This window comes from Prosopis cineraria, unplaced genomic scaffold (assembly GCF_029017545.1).
Source record: "Prosopis cineraria cultivar Desert tree isolate PC_DT_omini unplaced genomic scaffold, ASM2901754v1 PC10, whole genome shotgun sequence".
Classification (NCBI taxonomy): domain Eukaryota; kingdom Viridiplantae; phylum Streptophyta; class Magnoliopsida; order Fabales; family Fabaceae; genus Prosopis; species Prosopis cineraria.
This window is the reverse complement of record NW_026555341.1, coordinates 12,777,363-12,795,826: the sequence shown is the minus strand read 5'-3', so window position 1 is coordinate 12,795,826 and position 18,464 is coordinate 12,777,363. Positions and strand designations below refer to the sequence as shown.

At 32.9% G+C, this 18,464-nt stretch overlaps 2 protein-coding genes across 2 annotated transcripts; one reads left to right on the top strand and one right to left on the bottom strand.

Moving 5' to 3' along the window:
• The first annotated feature begins 3,811 nt into the window (after positions 1 to 3,811).
• On the top strand, positions 3,812 to 6,238 carry LOC129321340 (U-box domain-containing protein 19). Its single transcript, XM_054967080.1, has one exon. The coding sequence runs from the start codon at positions 3,901 to 3,903 to the stop codon at positions 5,965 to 5,967; it is 2,067 nt and encodes a 688-aa protein (XP_054823055.1). The 5' UTR covers positions 3,812 to 3,900; the 3' UTR covers positions 5,968 to 6,238.
• A 37-nt stretch (positions 6,239 to 6,275) lies between these two features.
• Positions 6,276 to 9,429, bottom strand: LOC129322415 (nodulation receptor kinase-like). Its single transcript, XM_054968743.1, has 8 exons — positions 8,790 to 9,429; positions 8,574 to 8,618; positions 8,315 to 8,422; positions 8,124 to 8,222; positions 7,332 to 7,550; positions 7,130 to 7,245; positions 6,781 to 7,041; positions 6,276 to 6,498 (listed from the first exon to the last, which is right to left on the bottom strand). The coding sequence occupies exons 1-8, from the start codon at positions 9,427 to 9,429 to the stop codon at positions 6,280 to 6,282; spliced, it is 1,707 nt and encodes a 568-aa protein (XP_054824718.1). The 3' UTR covers positions 6,276 to 6,279.
• Positions 9,430 to 18,464: the final 9,035 nt, after the last annotated feature.

The window sequence follows — 18,464 nt, the reverse complement described above, 5'->3', positions numbered from 1 at the left end:
TTGGGCCATCAACAGCCAATGTAAAAATTTATTGAATCTATCATGAACATGGACAATAGACGTTATAATATTAATACTAGGTCGTTGCCCATAAGTAACGCGCTGCATGGCTCGAGTACAGTGATAAGTGAGTTAGAGCCGCTGCATCGGCGCCCGGATGTAGTGTTAAATGAGCAAGGGCTACCGCGTCATTCTGGACGTGCGCAGCTAAAGAGGTTAGTCCATGAGAGCAAAATTAGATTTGATACTTGGAATGTTGGGACATTGAATTGTAAATCTGTAGAGGTTGTAAGGGTTATGATTCAAAGAAAAATTAATATCCTTTGCTTGCAAGAAACAAAATGGCGTGGAGAAGAAGCTAAGGATATTCAATGCTTTCAAACTTTGGTATACAGGAAAAGTAAGCGCACACAATGGAGTAGGCATCATTATGGATAAGAAGTGAAAGAAGAATGTTATAGAAGTTAGTAGAACTGGAGACAGAATTATTTCCTTAAAAATGATAATTAGACGTGAGACTGTTAATATTATTAGCGCTTATGCGTCACAAGTCGGGACAGAAGCCAGTCTGAAGGAATTATTTTGGGAGGATTTGGAGGGGTTGATTCGACACATACCACAGAGTGAAAAGATTTTTATTGGAGGAGACTTTAATGGGCATGTTGGGAGGAAGGCTGGTCAGTATACGAAGGTGCATGGTGGTCTTGGTTTTGGAGAGCTAAACAATGAAGGACAAACTCTTCTTAATTTCTCATTGGCATATGATTTTAAGATTGCCAACACTTGTTTCAAGAAGAGAGATGAGCATCTCATCACTTACAAAAGTGGAGCCTCAATGTCACAAATTGATTTTATTTTGGTTAGGAACACAGATAGAAGACTTTGTAAAAATTGTAAGGTGATCCCTGGAGATGCTGTAACGACACAACATAGGGTCCTAGTCCTTGATGTGTGTATTATGAGTAAAATTCAAAAGCGTCGACAAGTAGTAGCACCAAGGATTAAGTAGTGGCAATTAAAAGGTGAGAAGCAAGATATTTTCAAGTGAAATCTTTTGGACAAAGGAATTTGGGAATCTCAGGGAAGTGCTAACATCATATGGGAGGATATGGTTAAAAAGATACGGGAGGTTGCAAAAGTAATTTTGAAAGAACCAAAAGATTCTGATCCGAGAGATAAGGAGTCTTGGTGGTGGAATAATAGTTTACAGGACAAAATCAAGTATAAAAAGCACTGTTTTAAAACCATACATTTATGTAATAATGAAAAAAATTGGGAGAAGTACCGTATGGCTAAGAAGGAAACTAAGAGAGCTGTGGGTGAAGCTCGTTCTAAAGTTTTTGAAGAATTTTATAAGAGCCTTGAGACGAAGGAAGGAGAACAAAACATTTATAAGATTGCCAAGAGTAGGGAAAGAAAATCAAGGGATCTAGAACAGGTAAGGTGTATTAAGGATGAAGAGGGAAGAATTTTAGTTACAGATGATGAAATTAAAAATAGATAGGAGACTTACTTTTTCAAACTTTTCAATGATAGCGAGGGTTCATCTAGTAACTTGGAGGATTTAGTAACTGGTGAAGGAGAACAAAATTTGTCATTCTATCAAATAATATGTGATAAGGAGGTAAAGGAAGCACTTAAGAAAATGGCAAATGGCAAAGCCAATGGACCTGATTGTATATCTATCGAAGCGTGGAAATGTTTAGGTGAAGAAGGGGTGAGAAGGTTAACTAAGTTATTTAATGTGATCTTACGGTCCAAGAAAATGCCTGATGAGTGGAGGAGCAGTACATTAATTCCTATTTATAAAAATAAAGGAGATATTCAAAATTGTACTAACTATAGAGGGATTAAACTCATGAGCCACACAATGAAATTGTAGAAGAAAGTAATTGAGCACAGGTTGAGATTAGAGACAAGTATTTCTGAGAATCAGTTTGGTTTTATGCCAGGTAGATCAACTACAGAGGCGATTTATCTATTAAGGGAATTAATGGAAAAGTATCGTTGTAAAAATAAAGATTTACACATGATTTTTATTGATTTGAAAAAAGCTTATGACCGTATACCAAGAGAAGTGCTTTGAAAAGCGTTGGAAAAAAGGGAGTACGGATTGCTTATATTAAAGCCATACAAGATATGTATGAGGGGGTAAAAACTAGTATAAGAACGCCTAGTGATCAAATAAAGGATTTTCCTATAAAGGTTGGACTACATTAGGGATCATCTCTGAGTCCTTATCTGTTCAACTTGATCTTAAATGTTTTGACGGAACATATTCAAGGGAAAATTCCCAAATGTATGCTTTTCACAAATGATATAGTTCTTATAGCAGAGATAAGAGAAGAGGTTAATTGCAAACTTGAATTATGGAGGAGGACATTGGAGTCGAAAGGTTTCCGTCTGAGTAGGAGTAAGACGGAATATTTATATTGTAAATTTGATAAGAGACTATTCGACAATAATTTGGAAGTGAAATTGGGAGATCAAATTATACCTCAAGTGGAAAAGTTTAGATATTTGGGAGCCATTATTCAAAATGATGGCGAAATCAGTGGAGATATTTCACATAGGATTCAAGTTGGGTGGTTTAATTGGAGAAAAGCTAAAGGAATTATTTGCGACCGTAAGGTGCCTAATAAACTTAAAGGAAAGTTTTATCGCACTGCTATCAGACCGGCAATGTTATATAGTAGTGAATGCTGGGCTCTAACGGGACAGCAAGAGCATAAAGTTGGAGTAGCAAAGATGAGAATGTTATGATGGATGTGCGGACATACACGTAAAGATAAAATTCGAAATGAGCACGTACGCGAAAAAGTGAGGGTAGCACCTATTGAGGAAAAAATGGTAGAAAATCGGTTGAGATGGTTTGGGCATGTACAAAGAAGACCAAGGGAGGCACCAGTGAGAAGAGTGGAACATATAACTTTGAGTCCGATTAAAAGAGGTAGAGGAAAGCCTAAGAGAACACTCTTGAAAGTTGTTGAACACGATCTCTTAATTAATAATATTTCTAAAAACTTGATAAATAATAGAGCACAATAGCGTCTTGCAATCCATATAGCCAATCCCACCTAGTGGGATAAAGGCATATTGTTGTTGTTGTTGTTCAAAGGTATTGTTCTATCAAAAACAATCACAATTGAAATGTGATTGTTATTAAATATAAACACGTCTTTCAATAAGAGTTTGATTGATGATTAGTTTATTACTTCCCACTTTAGAATGCAGGAATGTTTTGATTTCTGATAGGTTCTAATCTTCTTCCATCTGCACAGCTTTTTGCTCCATCCTTATATTGAACAAAAAAATATGTTATCCAAATACCTCATTGAGAAATCAATTGAATTGGAATAAAAACTTTCAAAAATTGAATGAAGCAATGAAGCGACTAGCGAGACTATTTAAAAAAAAAAATTGACCAGAAAAGGAATATAACAATAATAAACACAATAATTAGTAGCCACCTCAATCATAAATTCATAATTCACGGGCAAAAAAAAATAGAGTACAGGCAACTATTTTCCTCGTAATTCCACGTTGTATCTCAGTCATTGTCGGCTGCCACTCTCTACGCACCTTCAAAAGCACGAGTCCTTTCCATATCTATCGCGCCAGGTGTCACTCTCTCCCTTCTTCAGCCTCAATCGGAAAGAATCTACGAAGCAGCCTTTCCCTCATTTTCATGATTCAAACTTTGAGGCTCCATAGTCAACGAATCCTGTGTCGACGCGTGTCACCCTCGTCCCCTTGCTATAAGTACGAACCCCACGTCCACATCTCTGGCAAAACGAAACAAACAGATAGATCCAATTTCCAAACACAAAATCCAGCGTCACGCTTTTCGTTTTTGTCTTCTTCCTTGTTAAAGTTTCGATCTTCTTTGTTTTCTTTCTCATGATCCGAGAATCAAATGAGTCTGATCGCCGGCTTCTGACCTTCCCGGCGGTTCATCCTTGTGAAGGAATTTCTCTTCCTACACTTTTCACTTCTCTATTCACTATCTCCAGTAGGATTTGCAGTTTCAAATCCAAAGTTTTCTCCAGTAACAAGAAAAATGCCAGAAAAGCCATTCGTATGATTGAGGTTCTTCAGATTTTTCTGGAAGAGATCCTAGACCAGAGATGGGGTGTTCCGGATTCTGTAATCCTGAGCTTGTCGGAGCTCCATTTGACTTTCCAGAAGCTTCAGTTCCTCCTTGAAGACTGCACTCGTGAAGGCTCTCGGCTGTATATGCTTATGGAATCGAATCGGGTCGCGACCCATTTTCAAGTCCTATCTAGATCCGTAGTCACGGCTCTGGATGTCTTCCCTTTTAGTTCCACAGAAATTTCAGAAGAAGTGAAAGAGCAGGTTGAATTGATACTGAAACAAGCACGAGTGGGCGACTTTGAAGTTGAGCTCGAAGACAAACGAGCAATGATGGGTGTTCTATCAATTTTGAATCAATTTGAAAACACGATCATCCCAAGTGAGAGTAATCTCAGATGGATTCTTGATCATATTGGGGTTCGTAGATGGAGTGAGTGTAACAAAGAAATCAAGTTTTTGGATGCAGAAGTTGGGTATGAGCGAATGAAGGAAGACAAAGGAAAGCTTGCGGTTCTGAGTAGTTTAATGTGGTTCATGTGCTACTGCAGATGCGTGGTGATCGAGGTTGTCGATAATGGAGAAGATTACCCGAAATCTGATTGTGGCAAAGAAAGGGAGATTCTGAATTGGTGCTTCAACCCAGGTGATTTTCTATGTCCAATCTCTCTGGAAGTCATGAATGATCCAGTGACGATCGAGACGGGTCATACTTATGATCGCTCTTCGATTCTCAAATGGTTCGGCAGTGGAAGCCTCATCTGCCCCAAGACAGGGAAAAGCCTTAGCAGCATCGAACTGCTCCCAAATTTGGTGCTTCGCAGGTTGATTCATCGATACTGTTCTAAAAACGGCATTCCCATGGCTGATATAGGTCGGAGGACCCGTGATCGTGATAACAAAGCAACTTCTCAGCCTGGAAGTTTTGCAGCTCAAGAAGCCATGAAAATGCTGGCAAGTTTTCTCTGTGGCAAACTTCATAACGAAGCAGAGGTTGAGAGAAACAGAGCTGCTTACGAGATTCGGGTTCTTGCCAAAAGAAACATCTTCAATAGGTCTTGTTTTGTGGAATCTGGTACAATACCATATCTGTTAAGATGGTTGTCGTCGAGGAATCCAACAACCCAAGAAAATGCCATAGCAGCTCTTCTGAACCTCTCGAAACATCCCAAGAGTAGAAGTATTATGGTTCAGAATGGGGGTTTGGAATTGATTGTGAGTGTTTGTAAGAAAGGAATGAAGTTAGAATCTCGCGATCATGCTGCAGCTACATTGTATTACCTCGCTTCAGATGAGGAGAATCGAAGATTGATAGGAGAGGAACCAGAAGCAATCCCATCTTTGATCAATCTTCTCAAAGATGGCTCTGACAGGGGCAAAAAGAATGGCTTGGTTGCTATATTTGGCCTCCTCTTTCACCCTGAAAATCACAAGAGGGTGCTTGAAGCTAAGGCAATCCCGTTATTGGTTAGCATCTTAAAGACCTGTCAAAGAGAAGAGCTAGTAACAGATTCACTAGCAGTTCTGGCAACTCTAGCAGAGAAAAGTGCTGGAGCAATGGCAATCCTTCAAAATGGAGCTTTGCATCCAACCATTGAAATTTTGAATTCTTCTTCAACTTCAAGAGTTGGGAAGGAGCAATGTGCGTCTTTGTTGCTTTCTCTGTCAGTAAACGGAGGGGCAAATGTGGTTGCTCTTCTGGTGAAAATTCCTTCTCTCATGGGATCCTTATATTCCCTACTCAGTGAAGGCACATCTAGAGCAAGCAAGAAGGCCAGTGCTCTCATCAGGGTTCTCCATGATTTTTGTGAAAGGAGGCCCTCTGGATTCAAGACTCCAGTTCTTCCACAAGAACAATTTGTTCACGTTTGGTAATAACCCAGTTTGCTCATTTTTATCTGCACTGGGTATTTTCTTTCATTTGTTTCTGTATATGAGTTTGTAGATACAATTGCAATAAGTGTGCTTCTGATTCATGATATGAGCTCGTGTTTTGAAGAGCTAATATCTGTATCAGCATCAGCTTCTGTTTTTTATTATGAAGCTTGCACAGAGTTATTACAATCCATTTGTTTATCAAATAAGACTGTATTGTGTCTTGTAATTTACCAATGCAATTTATAATAAGATTGAGATTCTTTCTTTATTCTTGTCTCCACAAAAAAGAAAAAAAAAAGAAAATCTTACTCACACAGTGAAAGATGTGAATGATTTAGCTTGTGATGTGATTTCCAATGCCTTCTCTATGCTGCGTAACACTTGCTCCATAGATGGCCTTTGCTGCTTGAGTCCTATGCATGACACGGCTAGCTTTAGTGTGAGGCTAAATGCTTCTCCAGAGTACTCCCCTCTGAGTTTAGGATCAGCAAACTCTGATATATCTCCACCTCTAGCAAAATTTCTAGCCTAAAACACAAAGTCACATAAAAATAGGAGTTAGATGATGGTTATCACTAGTCATCAAAATGGGCCATACCCCTAGTAGGATTGGCCAAGGCCAACCCTGCACAGTGAGATGAGACAACGCGTTTCTTGGATATTTAGAACAAGAGTTTTTGGAGCTATTTTACTTTAACAACCCTTCCGTCAACTTTGATAGCTCTAGTAATCATTATATATGTAAGCCTTGACTTACATTACACACACACACGCACACATTTACAATAGTATTGATAATTAGGTTCTCACCATTTTATCTAGGGACATTGGTCTCTGAAAATTGAAGTTAAGGACCTTCTGTCCTGAAAGTAATTGCAGTAATACGATTCCAAAACTGTAGACATCTCCTGAGGCTTTTACATGGCGGTTTTTCCTGTATTCAGGATCGATGTAACCTAATGTTCCTCTCACCTCAGAGCTCACAAATGATTGGTCCAGTTCCATTACCTTGGACAATCCAAAGTCTGAAAGCTTTGCTTGCATGTTGGTGTCAATCAGAATGTTTGATGGCTGGGAATACCACAAATATCACAGGAGATCAAAGACAGGCAATGGATGAAGATTAATGGAGAGAGAGAAAGCAGATACGTGTTTTCACCTTAATGTCTCGGTGAATAATGCAGCCACCTGGATAGGTATGGAGAAACATTAGACCTCTTGCACAATCAACTGCAATTTTCAGTCTTTGAATCCACGAAAGAACTTTATCTTTGTCTGTCATAGAGTAATTATATGTAAGAGAATTTACATGGAAAGAGGGTTCGAAGAATCTCCATGGATAAACGGGAAAAAAGGGATACCATATAGCCAATCCGAGAGGTTTCCTTCATGACACAGCTCATACACCAGGAAGCATTCACCTTCAGTTTCACAGTATCCAACCAAAGATACCAAGTTTGGATGTCTGACATGGGAAAGGCTTCTCACTTCTCTAACAAATGTCTCTAAATACGCTTCACTGATGATATGCTTGACAGCTACATGCTGACCGTTCGAAAGTATGCCTTTGTACACTTTTCCTGTTATAACCTCAAAACAGTTCAATTTATATGAAAGGTTTTGGATTAAGGGGTTTATTTCATTTGGATTTTCTTGATTATTTTGAAACTATTGAGAGAATCAATATCGATGCTGTATATTTATATAGAATAAAAACCAACATTCCTATAGCTTTCCTGCTTTCATTAATTTGAGTGTTTTTTTTTTTTTTTTTTGGAATTCCTGACATCCATAATATGCTGCAGAGGCAAAACCAAATCAGTTGATGATGATAATGTCTACATGCTCAAACATGCCATAGTTGTAATATAGTCAATCGATACCAAATTAACAATACCCCAAAGGGTAAAATTCCACATGAAAGCAGAAAATAGTCTAGCATCTTGCTCGTAGCTGATGCTAACATGGTTTATCCCTATTAAGTTTTAACTCCTAGTCATTAGCCGGTCTATATCGGTTTATATGTTATCTTGTAGATTTTGTCTGAGTCTTCTCTTTTGGTTTTTTTTTTTTTTTGGGTGCTGTTTTGAGCTATTAAACCGTAATAAACAGAAATCAGAGAACACATTTCAAGAAATGAGGCTTGTTCTTACCAGCTGTGCCTTGACCAATGAAATTTGATGCATCAAGATTGTTGGTCGCTATATAAACTTCCTTCATAGTTTTCTTAAGAGATCTTGAATCCTCTGCCTCTAAATAATTAAACGCATTCAAGTAAGACAAAATATAAATATACAGATGTTCTGGACCATAAAAAATTGTAAAGGCCCTATTTCTATATCACCTTCTTTTTTTGTTGGAGGACTTCTAGTTCTTCTTCCATTCAAGGCCCATGCTGCAAGAAACCCTATCACTGTGATTCCAATTAAGCCAAAGGGTAAAATCCAGAGACCTGCTGCCATCATAGTTTCCACAACTTCATTATGCCTTAAAAGTGATTCAAACGGTTGAAGATGGACTAGAAAAACCTTAATATATTCCTTTCCTCGTGGCAAGAATATAATATGGGAAGATTTGCAGAGAACTGGAAATGAACTGCCTACCTGGGATGAGCTTAGAATTGCCACCAGTTTTGCCTTCTTGCTTTTCTGTAACGGTCAGTGGATTCAACAAGCGAATTACTTCAAGTTCCACAGGATTTACCCCAAAAAATGTGAAGTAAAATCATGAAGTCAAGGAAAATTAACTCGCCAATTTTCATAATTGATGACCTGAGGGGAAAAAAAAAAAAGGGAAATTTACTTTTCTCTAGACCTCACCAGCTGAGGGGCTGTAGGTTCCAAGACATTCATAAACTGCCTGAATTGACTCCCTATCATGAATGCTTGTAAGTGAGATTAGTACTGCAAACCTACAGAGATTAGCATCAAAATCTGCTGACTCTGACTCCTTTTTACTGTCCGATGTTGCACTAATCTCCTCCCACCTTCTTAGACATGCTGTACAAGTCTCATTTGCTCTTCCATTCTTGCTTAAAGGCATACAATCTTCATCTAATCTTCTCAAGTTGTCCCCAAGTTTGTCCATGACATCTGTGATAGAGAATTCAGAGCAACCACCAGCTCCAGTGCTTAGCTTCTCCACTCCACATCCTTTAATATTCTTCGCAAACACATTCGATGCCAAACAAGTTTCTTGCTCTGAGGAATTCAAGTATATTTTTCCAGTTTCGTTGGCATGCGTCCCTAAAGCATAAATGTAACCGTTAAAATCCAATCCACAACAGCTATTTATAAACCCTCCCCAATTGTGCAATTCACAATCAGAGCTATTATTATTCAAGGATGTAGAAGACTGAATGTCAAGGATGCAATCAGGAGCAGAAGTTTGAGAACACGCTTGATCAAGGGTGATGCACAAAAGAAGTAATATGAAGGAGTTTTTCCTTTGAAACTTCATTGTATCAGAGCCAGAAAAGGTAATATGAGACCAGATATAGCTGCAGGCGTTTGAATGTTGAAAGTAACTGGTTGATCATGCTATGTGGTAAACATATCACTGTCATGCTAATTGTTGATGAATCCAATATAGAGAAATATGATGCCAAGTCTTCTTTGTCACTTTGCTAAAAATAAGGAAATGGTGGGAATTACGTGTATGACTTTTAGAATTTTATTTTGGAATTATGATTAGTATTGTCCTCTGACTTCATCAATCTTAACGGAAATGCATGGTTATTCATATGGACTAGTGCATTTCACTAATTTCAGCACATAAAGAATTTTTTTTTTTTTTTTTGGTTGCCAATTAAGTCAAGCCCCTTGCATGAATAATTGTCTTAGGGGACATATTTGATGCAAAGAGAGAGATCTAGAAGTGAAGATTCCATGGCAATTTTCATACAAACAGACACACAAAATAGGCTGAAGGGAAAGAATGAAATTCTCTTGGAGTCATTTGGCTTAAAGGGACAGTTTGGCAAATGGCTGAAGAGCAATTATACTATACACCTCTCTCTCTCTATAGTTGTTTGATCCTTTTTGGCAAAATATGAATATTGTTCCCAGTTCAACTCTGCCGCTTTAAATGAAAGTGACCTACACTAACCAATTCATATAATATATTACACCCCTGAAGTAAGGACAAGTGCCGTATTGCCTCTGATTCAGCATAAAGTAAGTATGAAAAGGTCAAGCAAAAACCAGTACGGATTTAATTTAACCCTAATGCATTAAATTAAATGATGAAATTAGTCATAGATGTTAAGATGTGTACCTCATTGTCCGTCTCATGGTTCGAGCAAAAATCTTTTCTTCCATCATTTGGTAAGAAAACAACGTGTATGACTTTAGAAAATAATTTGAGATATGACTCGGTCTATAACTAACGTCTTGAAATTGAAGTGACTAGCATTTTACGAGGAATTCCTCGGACAAACCCAAGTTGTTAAAGCCTTTTGTTTTTAATTCTTTTAGCTAATTTCAATTTTGCCTTCGAAAAATAAGTTTTCCAAGCAACATAACATTCCAAAACACTTTTTTTTTAACTCTTACTATTGTGAGACTGAACAGTGAAAGAGTAAAAATAAAAATATAAAGAGTAATCTCTTGTATTTATTTATTTTTAATATTTAAAAAATTAAAACAAATAATTATTGGAACATTAACCTTGTGCTTGGCTCGTAGAGGAAATTAGGAAAAAGAGAAAATGAAGAGAAAAGAAAAGTAAAGAGATGTAATTTTCTCTCATTATATTTGGCTAAACGAAAAAAAAAAGGAGAGAGAAAAGCTATTAATTTTATATGGACAATAACAATCTTATTATTTATAAAAATATTTATATAATAAAATTTAATATTTCAACATATTATATATATATATATATAATTTTAACATATATTATTGACTAAACAAAAGCATAATTAAAAATTATTTTATCCAATGCTGACAAAAAAAATATTTTAACCAATTCAAAATTTTATTTATTAAATTATTAAATGTATAATAATTTAATGAATATATAATAATTTAATTGAAAATTAACCTAAAAATTTAGAATTAGCATTTGTCCAATTAGTCTAAAAATTAAATATACAGTTTGCTTAACAAAAGTTTATGATTAAAATGTAACTACACTACAAATATCATGATAAAAATAGAGAGAAGTAAGAGCCAGCAATAAAAAAAATTAGTGGATAAATTTGAAAATGAAATTTTCTATCCAAAATCTCCCCAAATTTGGAGAGAAAATTCCATTTCCAAATTTATTCACTAATTTTTTTATTGCCCCAAATTTGGAGACAAAAGTTGGAAGTAAAAATATGTGGATCCTATATATTATTTTTCTCTCACTTTTCTTTTCATAATCAAGCAAAAAAAAATGTTTTTTCCTAACTTTTCCCTCCCACTTTTCTCTCTCCCTCACTTTTTTCCCCCCCTTAAAGCGTAACATAAAACTTTATTTAAGAGTATGGAGTGTGCGAATTGGAAGTCAAGAAGAGAGGGTTTGTGAATTGTGAGTGTAAAGTGAATGTTAATTTCATTTTGTTAATAATAATACAAAAATTCAAGTATTTCAGTCAAGCTTATTTGGATTCAATCTTGACTTGGGTTCAAAAAAAAAAATTTAAATTCTCAAGTTTTGTTCCAAAATTTTTTGAGCTTAACCCAAATTATCAATCCTAACAAGAGATACGAACAGGATTTCTTGTTGTGCCTTTCAATTCCAATATTTTTTCTTTGATTTCAACTTGAACCCAATGTGATAGGGTTTGGCCCTTTGGCTGGCACATAATGTCCTATTTGACGAGACTAATTTTCTTCAGTGGATCCCCAGACAAATTGGTTAATCATCCTCATCATTTTATCAAGCAGCCAAGTAGGAATCTTTACATATTGCATGCTACTTCCTCAATTTTTAAATATAAAAAAAACTATCATGTGTTTTTTTCATTTACAGGCAAAACTATAAATTTCAATAAATATTTATCACATTTTCTCCAAATTATCTCTCATAAGGTTAGTGTTCATTTTTATTAGATAAATTTGTTTTAATAATTACAAGGATAGTAGTTTTTAATGAATATGTCCTAAATTGACCTCGTTGAGATCTTAAGCAATATTCCTCTTCAACTTTGTAAAAATAATTTAATATGATTCTTATAGTTAATAACTATTAACTTTGACTTTGACTGTTAGTTAATTAAAAAAATTATAAAAAGAATGTAAAAAATTATATAAAAGGACCAATAACTTTTCGGTAATTTTTTGTAATTTTTTGAATCCTTTTCTACAATTTTCTTAGATCATTTTTTATATTTTTGAAGTTATTTTCTATAATTTTTTGATCAACTAATGATCAAGTTAACTTTTGTTATTATTAAGAGCCATATTGCATTATTTTAAAATATTAAAATAGAATATTACATCAAAAATGAGTTTAGAATCTCACACATTCTCGAACCTATAATTTAAAGGCTATTTGCCATTTAATCTAATTGAGAAATGGGCAAATAAGGGAAATATTAGAATTCCTTATATTTTGGGAAAAATAAAAATTGGTTTTGGCATGACCACAGGAAGGACAAAAAGGCTTCAAGTGTTTCCTAATCATCAACTTAGGCTGGCTGGTGGGAGCCACGCCAAAGAGAATCATATCGTAGAGTCCACTATTTAAACTTGCAAAACATTATTGAACCAAAACAAATGCAAATATATATATATATATATATATATATTATTTTGAATATTCATAACTTTTTTGCTGCCTTATCTTAAACTTGAAAAAAGACTTCTGACCCAAAAAAACAACCTAAAAAAAAGTCTTACTTTATCACCAAAATTTTATTTGAAGCAACACAGGTAGATATCCACAAATGCAACACACACATATCATTTCAGGTTATTTATTCAATACGGCGCGTCTATTTTTTATTTTTAATTATGTATTTATCATCAAAAAAATAATGCAAATGTATTTTTTAATTATGTAATATTATATATATATATATATATATATATATAACAAAAGGTCTCTACAGGCCGTCCATTATTTGCCAGACTCTTTCAGTAGAGATCCTTTGCGGACAAGCAACTCGCGCGTGGGTGAGTGGTTGTCATGTCACTTTTCTTGGAGAAGACTAGCATTTTTAATTAATTGGTTTTTATGACCTATTTTTAAGTTGAACTAAAATTTTATTTTTAATATTTTATATATATAATGAAAGATTTTTCAGTTGTTTCTTTGCTAACAAATTATTGCTTAAATGCAAATAAGTTAATAACATCCTCCAATATTAAAATACTTCCATTCATGTGCTGTGATTAAAATTTTTAAGAAAATTATATTCAAGTGTCACAAAAGAAAGTTTATTGTCAAGAGATTTCATGAATTTTACAAATTCTCTTAAATTTTAAATTCTGCACATTAACAATTTGACTAAGGATATTAACAAAAAAACAACAGTTATTTACAATTTACAAAAGAAAATGACATCTTGTAATAGCAAGTTGTAAATGATCGTTGTCCAATTGTTAACACCCTTAGTGAAATTATCAATACATAAGATTTAAAATTTCAGAGTATTTTATAAAATTTATGAGATCTCTTGGTTATAAACTTCTTTCTATGATATTTGAATGCAATTTTTCCAAATTATAACATTTGAATTGCATTGAGTTGAGTTATAGACATAGGATCTATTCCTTGTAATTTTCATCTACATGCTAACGTGAAATTTCGGTTTTTGGATGAATATGCTCATAAAAGAACATCACCTATTAAAATAAGCAGAGATATTTAAATTCCCCTATGACCATGTGAGTCTTGATTTCTTATTAAAATAATTACAGATTCGAGATATCTATGTCAAATAAATTTTTTTGGTTATCAAACAATTAGAGAATATAGATTTTTTTTTAATTCTCCATTAGGCCATGTGAATCTTTCCTCGATTCCAAGCAAATGGCTATTGGTCACCAAAAAAAACAAACAAGCAACTGATTAGTTTCACTCTTCAGTGCATCATGATTCGTGATTCACGAGATAGAATAATTAGGCACCATGATTCATAAGATAGAATATTTAATGTGATAATATGACTTTTAGTCCCTTATGTTTATTTAGACAAGTTATTAATTCAATCTCTCAAATTTAATTTATATTATTTCAATCATTAACATTTACTTCAATTTTTAAGTTAGTTCTAAATCAAATTAGGTTATTGATATGAAATATACATTGAATTAATTAATATACATAAGCAAAATCTTCTAGTTTCAGCTGCTAATGTGTTATTGATTTTATTATTTTATAATTCTTAATTTAACCTATGTGGCTTTTTGTAATATACGATAGTTTTTTTTTTTTCCTTGAATATCTTGCTTCCTTTTTCTTGTTGTAATAACTTCTTCTTAATGGTAGAGAGTTCACGAAGCGAAACTATGAAGATGAGTAGGAATGGGATGGTCATCAAGGACTCAAAGCAAATCAAGATTATCACAAAAGGACGAACATCATTCTAGGTCTAGGGATGTTGAATATGGAAAGAGGAGACGTCTTACATTTGAGCAACTTAATATGATAGCTTAATATTTTTGGGATAACTTTCGATAAGGAAGAATAGAACAGAAGCTAAAAAATTAAGGATTTTTTCATGGTTTGATTGACTCTGGGTTGTGCTCCTCTGGTTCTATTCAAAACTGAAGCAAATATTGTTTATATTTTGAGAAAATGTATGTGGTATGGTGGTGAAATTATTGAAAAAATTTCTTGTCTAAACAAGAAAAGTCCATCAATTTTCTATGAAATCTCCTCTTTTTTTACAATAACATGTCCATATATTAGAATATATGTGGTTTTGATAGTTAAAGTTGAACAGGGGTTACTAGTAAATTTATCTTGTAAATTTCAAGTTAAATGTAATTGATGACTTTTTGTATATATTTGTATGAAATTTAATGAAAAATTTCATGTTGGTACTTGTTTCGCTAGAAGGGTCAACACTAACATGGCACTATCTAGATATGATATTCATTTTTATGTTAATTCAATTAAAGCAAGTTATTACTTATGCTTTTTTTTTTGTAATTTTTTTTTTGGTTGTGCTGCACATATAAACGAACATTTTGTCGAAAATGATTGGACTTCTGATTGTTATTTTCAAACCTTTCATTGTGGATTTAAAACAAGATGAGTGAAGAGGAGAGGGAGTCTTATAACAGTTGCTAAAGGAAAACAAAAACAATAGAAGGTAAATGCAATTAGGAGAACGCTTATTGTGGTATGATAGTTAAATCATTTTCAATGAAATGTACAAGTTATCTTAGTTGAATTTACAACAAAACATCCACCATTAACATGACTAGATTTGTATATTAACAACACAAAGCCGATACTTATACTTTGTTAATGTGATTTAGTAGCTCAAGAATGTATTGGTGATGTAGGTGGAATTTACAATAGAACATTCATTAATAACATTAAAATATTCATATATTAATAATGCAAGGTTCATGCTTTATACATTATTCGTGTGGTTTAGTAAAACTAGAATGTACAACTTATCCTAGTAAAATTTACAATAAAACATCCACAAATAACATGACAAGGTCCATATATTAACACACAAGGTTTATTTATGTGGCAAACCTGAACATCTACATTACTTAACTGCAAAATTTGTACAACATAAACTTTGTAAATAACAAAATGCTTTCATTGAATTAACAAAAACATGTACATAAGATCTAAATAATTATATTCCATGTTGGTACTGTCCCTTCTACTAAAGCAAGTATAGATAAAAAATTTTATATCACATTTCATGTATCATATATATAAAAAGTGAAAAATTATATTCAAAACATGTAAAAGTTGCTTGTCTAATTTGTAAAGGGTGCTTGAAATTAAGACTCTATATCCTCCTTGTCTTCAACATATCCATATACATTGTCTTATGAAGATATAGTAGTCCTGACACTTGCCATGCCATCTTTTGTACCTACAACAGACAAGTTATTAATATAAAAAAATGTCTACAAGTAGAAACTCAACTTTTATTTTTCATAATTGAACATTCAATATAAATAAGATAATGCTTAGTTTTCATGACACATAATCCAATGCTTCTGATAGGGCATTTTCATGATAATGGATAAGTCATGAATTTTTCAATTTACATGTGAACATCCAATATGAACAAGTAAATTATTATGATTTTACAATAAATAATCCACTATAAAAATCAAGTTAGATTATATCAGCAACCAAATCACATAATCCAATTGTTTGATTATATCAGGAACCAAGTTAGATTATATCAGTGACAACTTTTTGGAACTAAACATTCAATTTTAACATGACAACACCACTATTTTCACAACACATAATCCAATTATTCAATGATGTTCCTTTGTAAACTCTCCAAAGAAGATGAAGCTTAAACCAAAAGGAGCTTTCTTTTCTTGATTGGTGCATTTGCAACACTAGTATTAGAAATAGTTGATCCTTGAGAAGTGCTTAAATGTTATTTCCATAGTGATTTATTTTCTTCAATAAGTAAATCTTATTCCCCAAACAAAGGTGAAAATGTTGGTAGCCTCAACCTGCAAAATACAAAATATAAAGCTGCTATATAAAAAATCACAACACTATAAAATCAAAACCAAACAAAATATTGGAGGCAAGTTAAGTACAATACTAACAAAAATCTAAGAGCAGGAATGAGAGAACAATCTATTAGATCTGAAACTATCTAGCCACACAATCAAAACAAATCACCAAATCCATGAATCTAATATTTCAAGCATGAGTTTCTTATCACCTAAATTAGTGCCAAAAGAGAAAGAGAGAGAAGGAAGAGTGAGGAAGAAGAAGAGAGCAAGACATTAGTTGATTTTAGGAGGGGCAAATGGGTCATTTCATCAAGAAAGATAATTGCAAATAAGGCTTTTAGACCTTTAGAGTGATATCAAATTCTATTCAGCCTTATTATCTACAAATTTCTTATTTTTAAGAACCCCAATGAGATTCTTCCAAAATTCAAAGCATATTGAGAAAGTTCATTGAAAAATTATGAAATGTACTTTTGTAAAACTTAACTTTTACTTACTTCTCAGTCTCTATTTTTTACTTTGAAGTGAATCAAAATTAGTTAGACCATATTGCCCTTGCAGTTTATTTTCTTACCATAAACTTATATATTTTTAAGTTTGAACAGAATAATTCAATTATTTTTATTTAATTTTTCTGAAATCATTTTTTATGATATTTCTTACATTATTTTTTATGTGTTTTTGGTGAAAGAAGATTAATTTTTATTTTCTTTTTATTTTTTCATTCAAACCATTTATTTCTAAAATGTAGTTGTTTAAAATATGATCATGAATTTATGATTCCCTTGATATTTTTTAACTCAAACTAGTATGTGTCCCGTGACTAATGATTTAATTAATAAGAGTAATATATATATAATTTAAATTACAAATTTATATTATCACTAAAGAAAAATCACTTCTAAATTGAAGTAATTGGTGTTTTTCCAATAGTAATGATGGGTTAAATAAAATAATGATTTAAAAATCCCTATGTAGCTTCCCATGGAATGAATTTAAAAACTAAATATAAAATATATTTAAATTATAAATAATATATTTACATTGAACAATTAAATTATAATTAAGAATTTAAAATTAACTTCATAAATTCGGTAATGTGAAAGTTATGATGCTTGAAATTTATAAAAATTTTTAAGATTGAAATTTAAAATTGTGAATAAAAAGTTGAGAAACTGTGATAATTAGCATGGTGAGGGGGGATATTTTTGTAACTTAAAGTAAAATAATTTTAAAATATTAACTAATATGGATGGCAAAATATTTACGTAAAATAAATTGAAATATTAACTAATATGATTATTAATAATCAAGGTTGTTGAAGTTTATTTGAAATCATAATTTATTATTTTTATAGCACAACCAATATTGTGTATGCTTTAGTGATCACATGCACTTCATCCAAATATCCCACACTTGCTATAAAATAGCTCGTATCTTTTCTTCATCGTAGGGCGATGAAATAGTTTATTACTTAATAATGTTTTATGAAAAATTAAGATTACAAGGTGAAAATTAAAGATTGTATAATTGGGTGCCATTTTTTCCACAAAATCATGTTCGGGGATAGATGGATTTACAAAGCATTGTAAATTTTATTTATGATTAAATATGACATTAACAAATAAACAAATTAATATATCAAGTACTGAAAACTTGATTTCCAACTGAAATATCAATATTTTCAAGTATTATCTTCTCCATAGTCTTAAAGGATTTATCAAGTAAATCCTTAAGCAAATTTAACATGGTTTTGAAAACAACTTTGCACAAAGATGCCCAAGGTGCACAAGTTGTGGGGGGAAACATTCAATGGATTTGAAGAAGCTTGACTTTGTTATGAAAGTTTAATATACATGTGAAGCTATAAAATCATGAAAA

What these genes read in the sequence shown, in the direction of transcription:
- LOC129322415 (XM_054968743.1), bottom strand. Translation starts at nt 9,429, where the DNA reads ATGAAGTTTCAAAGGAAAAACTCCTTCATATTACTTCTTTTGTGCATC. An exon ending in CAATTCTAAGCTCATCCCAG is followed by an intron (nt 8,423 to 8,573) that starts GTAGGCAGTTCA and finishes TGATGGCAGCAG; the next exon opens with GTCTCTGGATTTTACCCTTT. An exon ending in TTATTCACCGAGACATTAAG is followed by an intron (nt 7,042 to 7,129) that starts GTGAAAACACGT and finishes TGGTATTCCCAG; the next exon opens with CCATCAAACATTCTGATTGA.
- LOC129321340 (XM_054967080.1), top strand. Translation starts at nt 3,901, where the DNA reads ATGATCCGAGAATCAAATGAGTCTGATCGCCGGCTTCTGACCTTCCCG.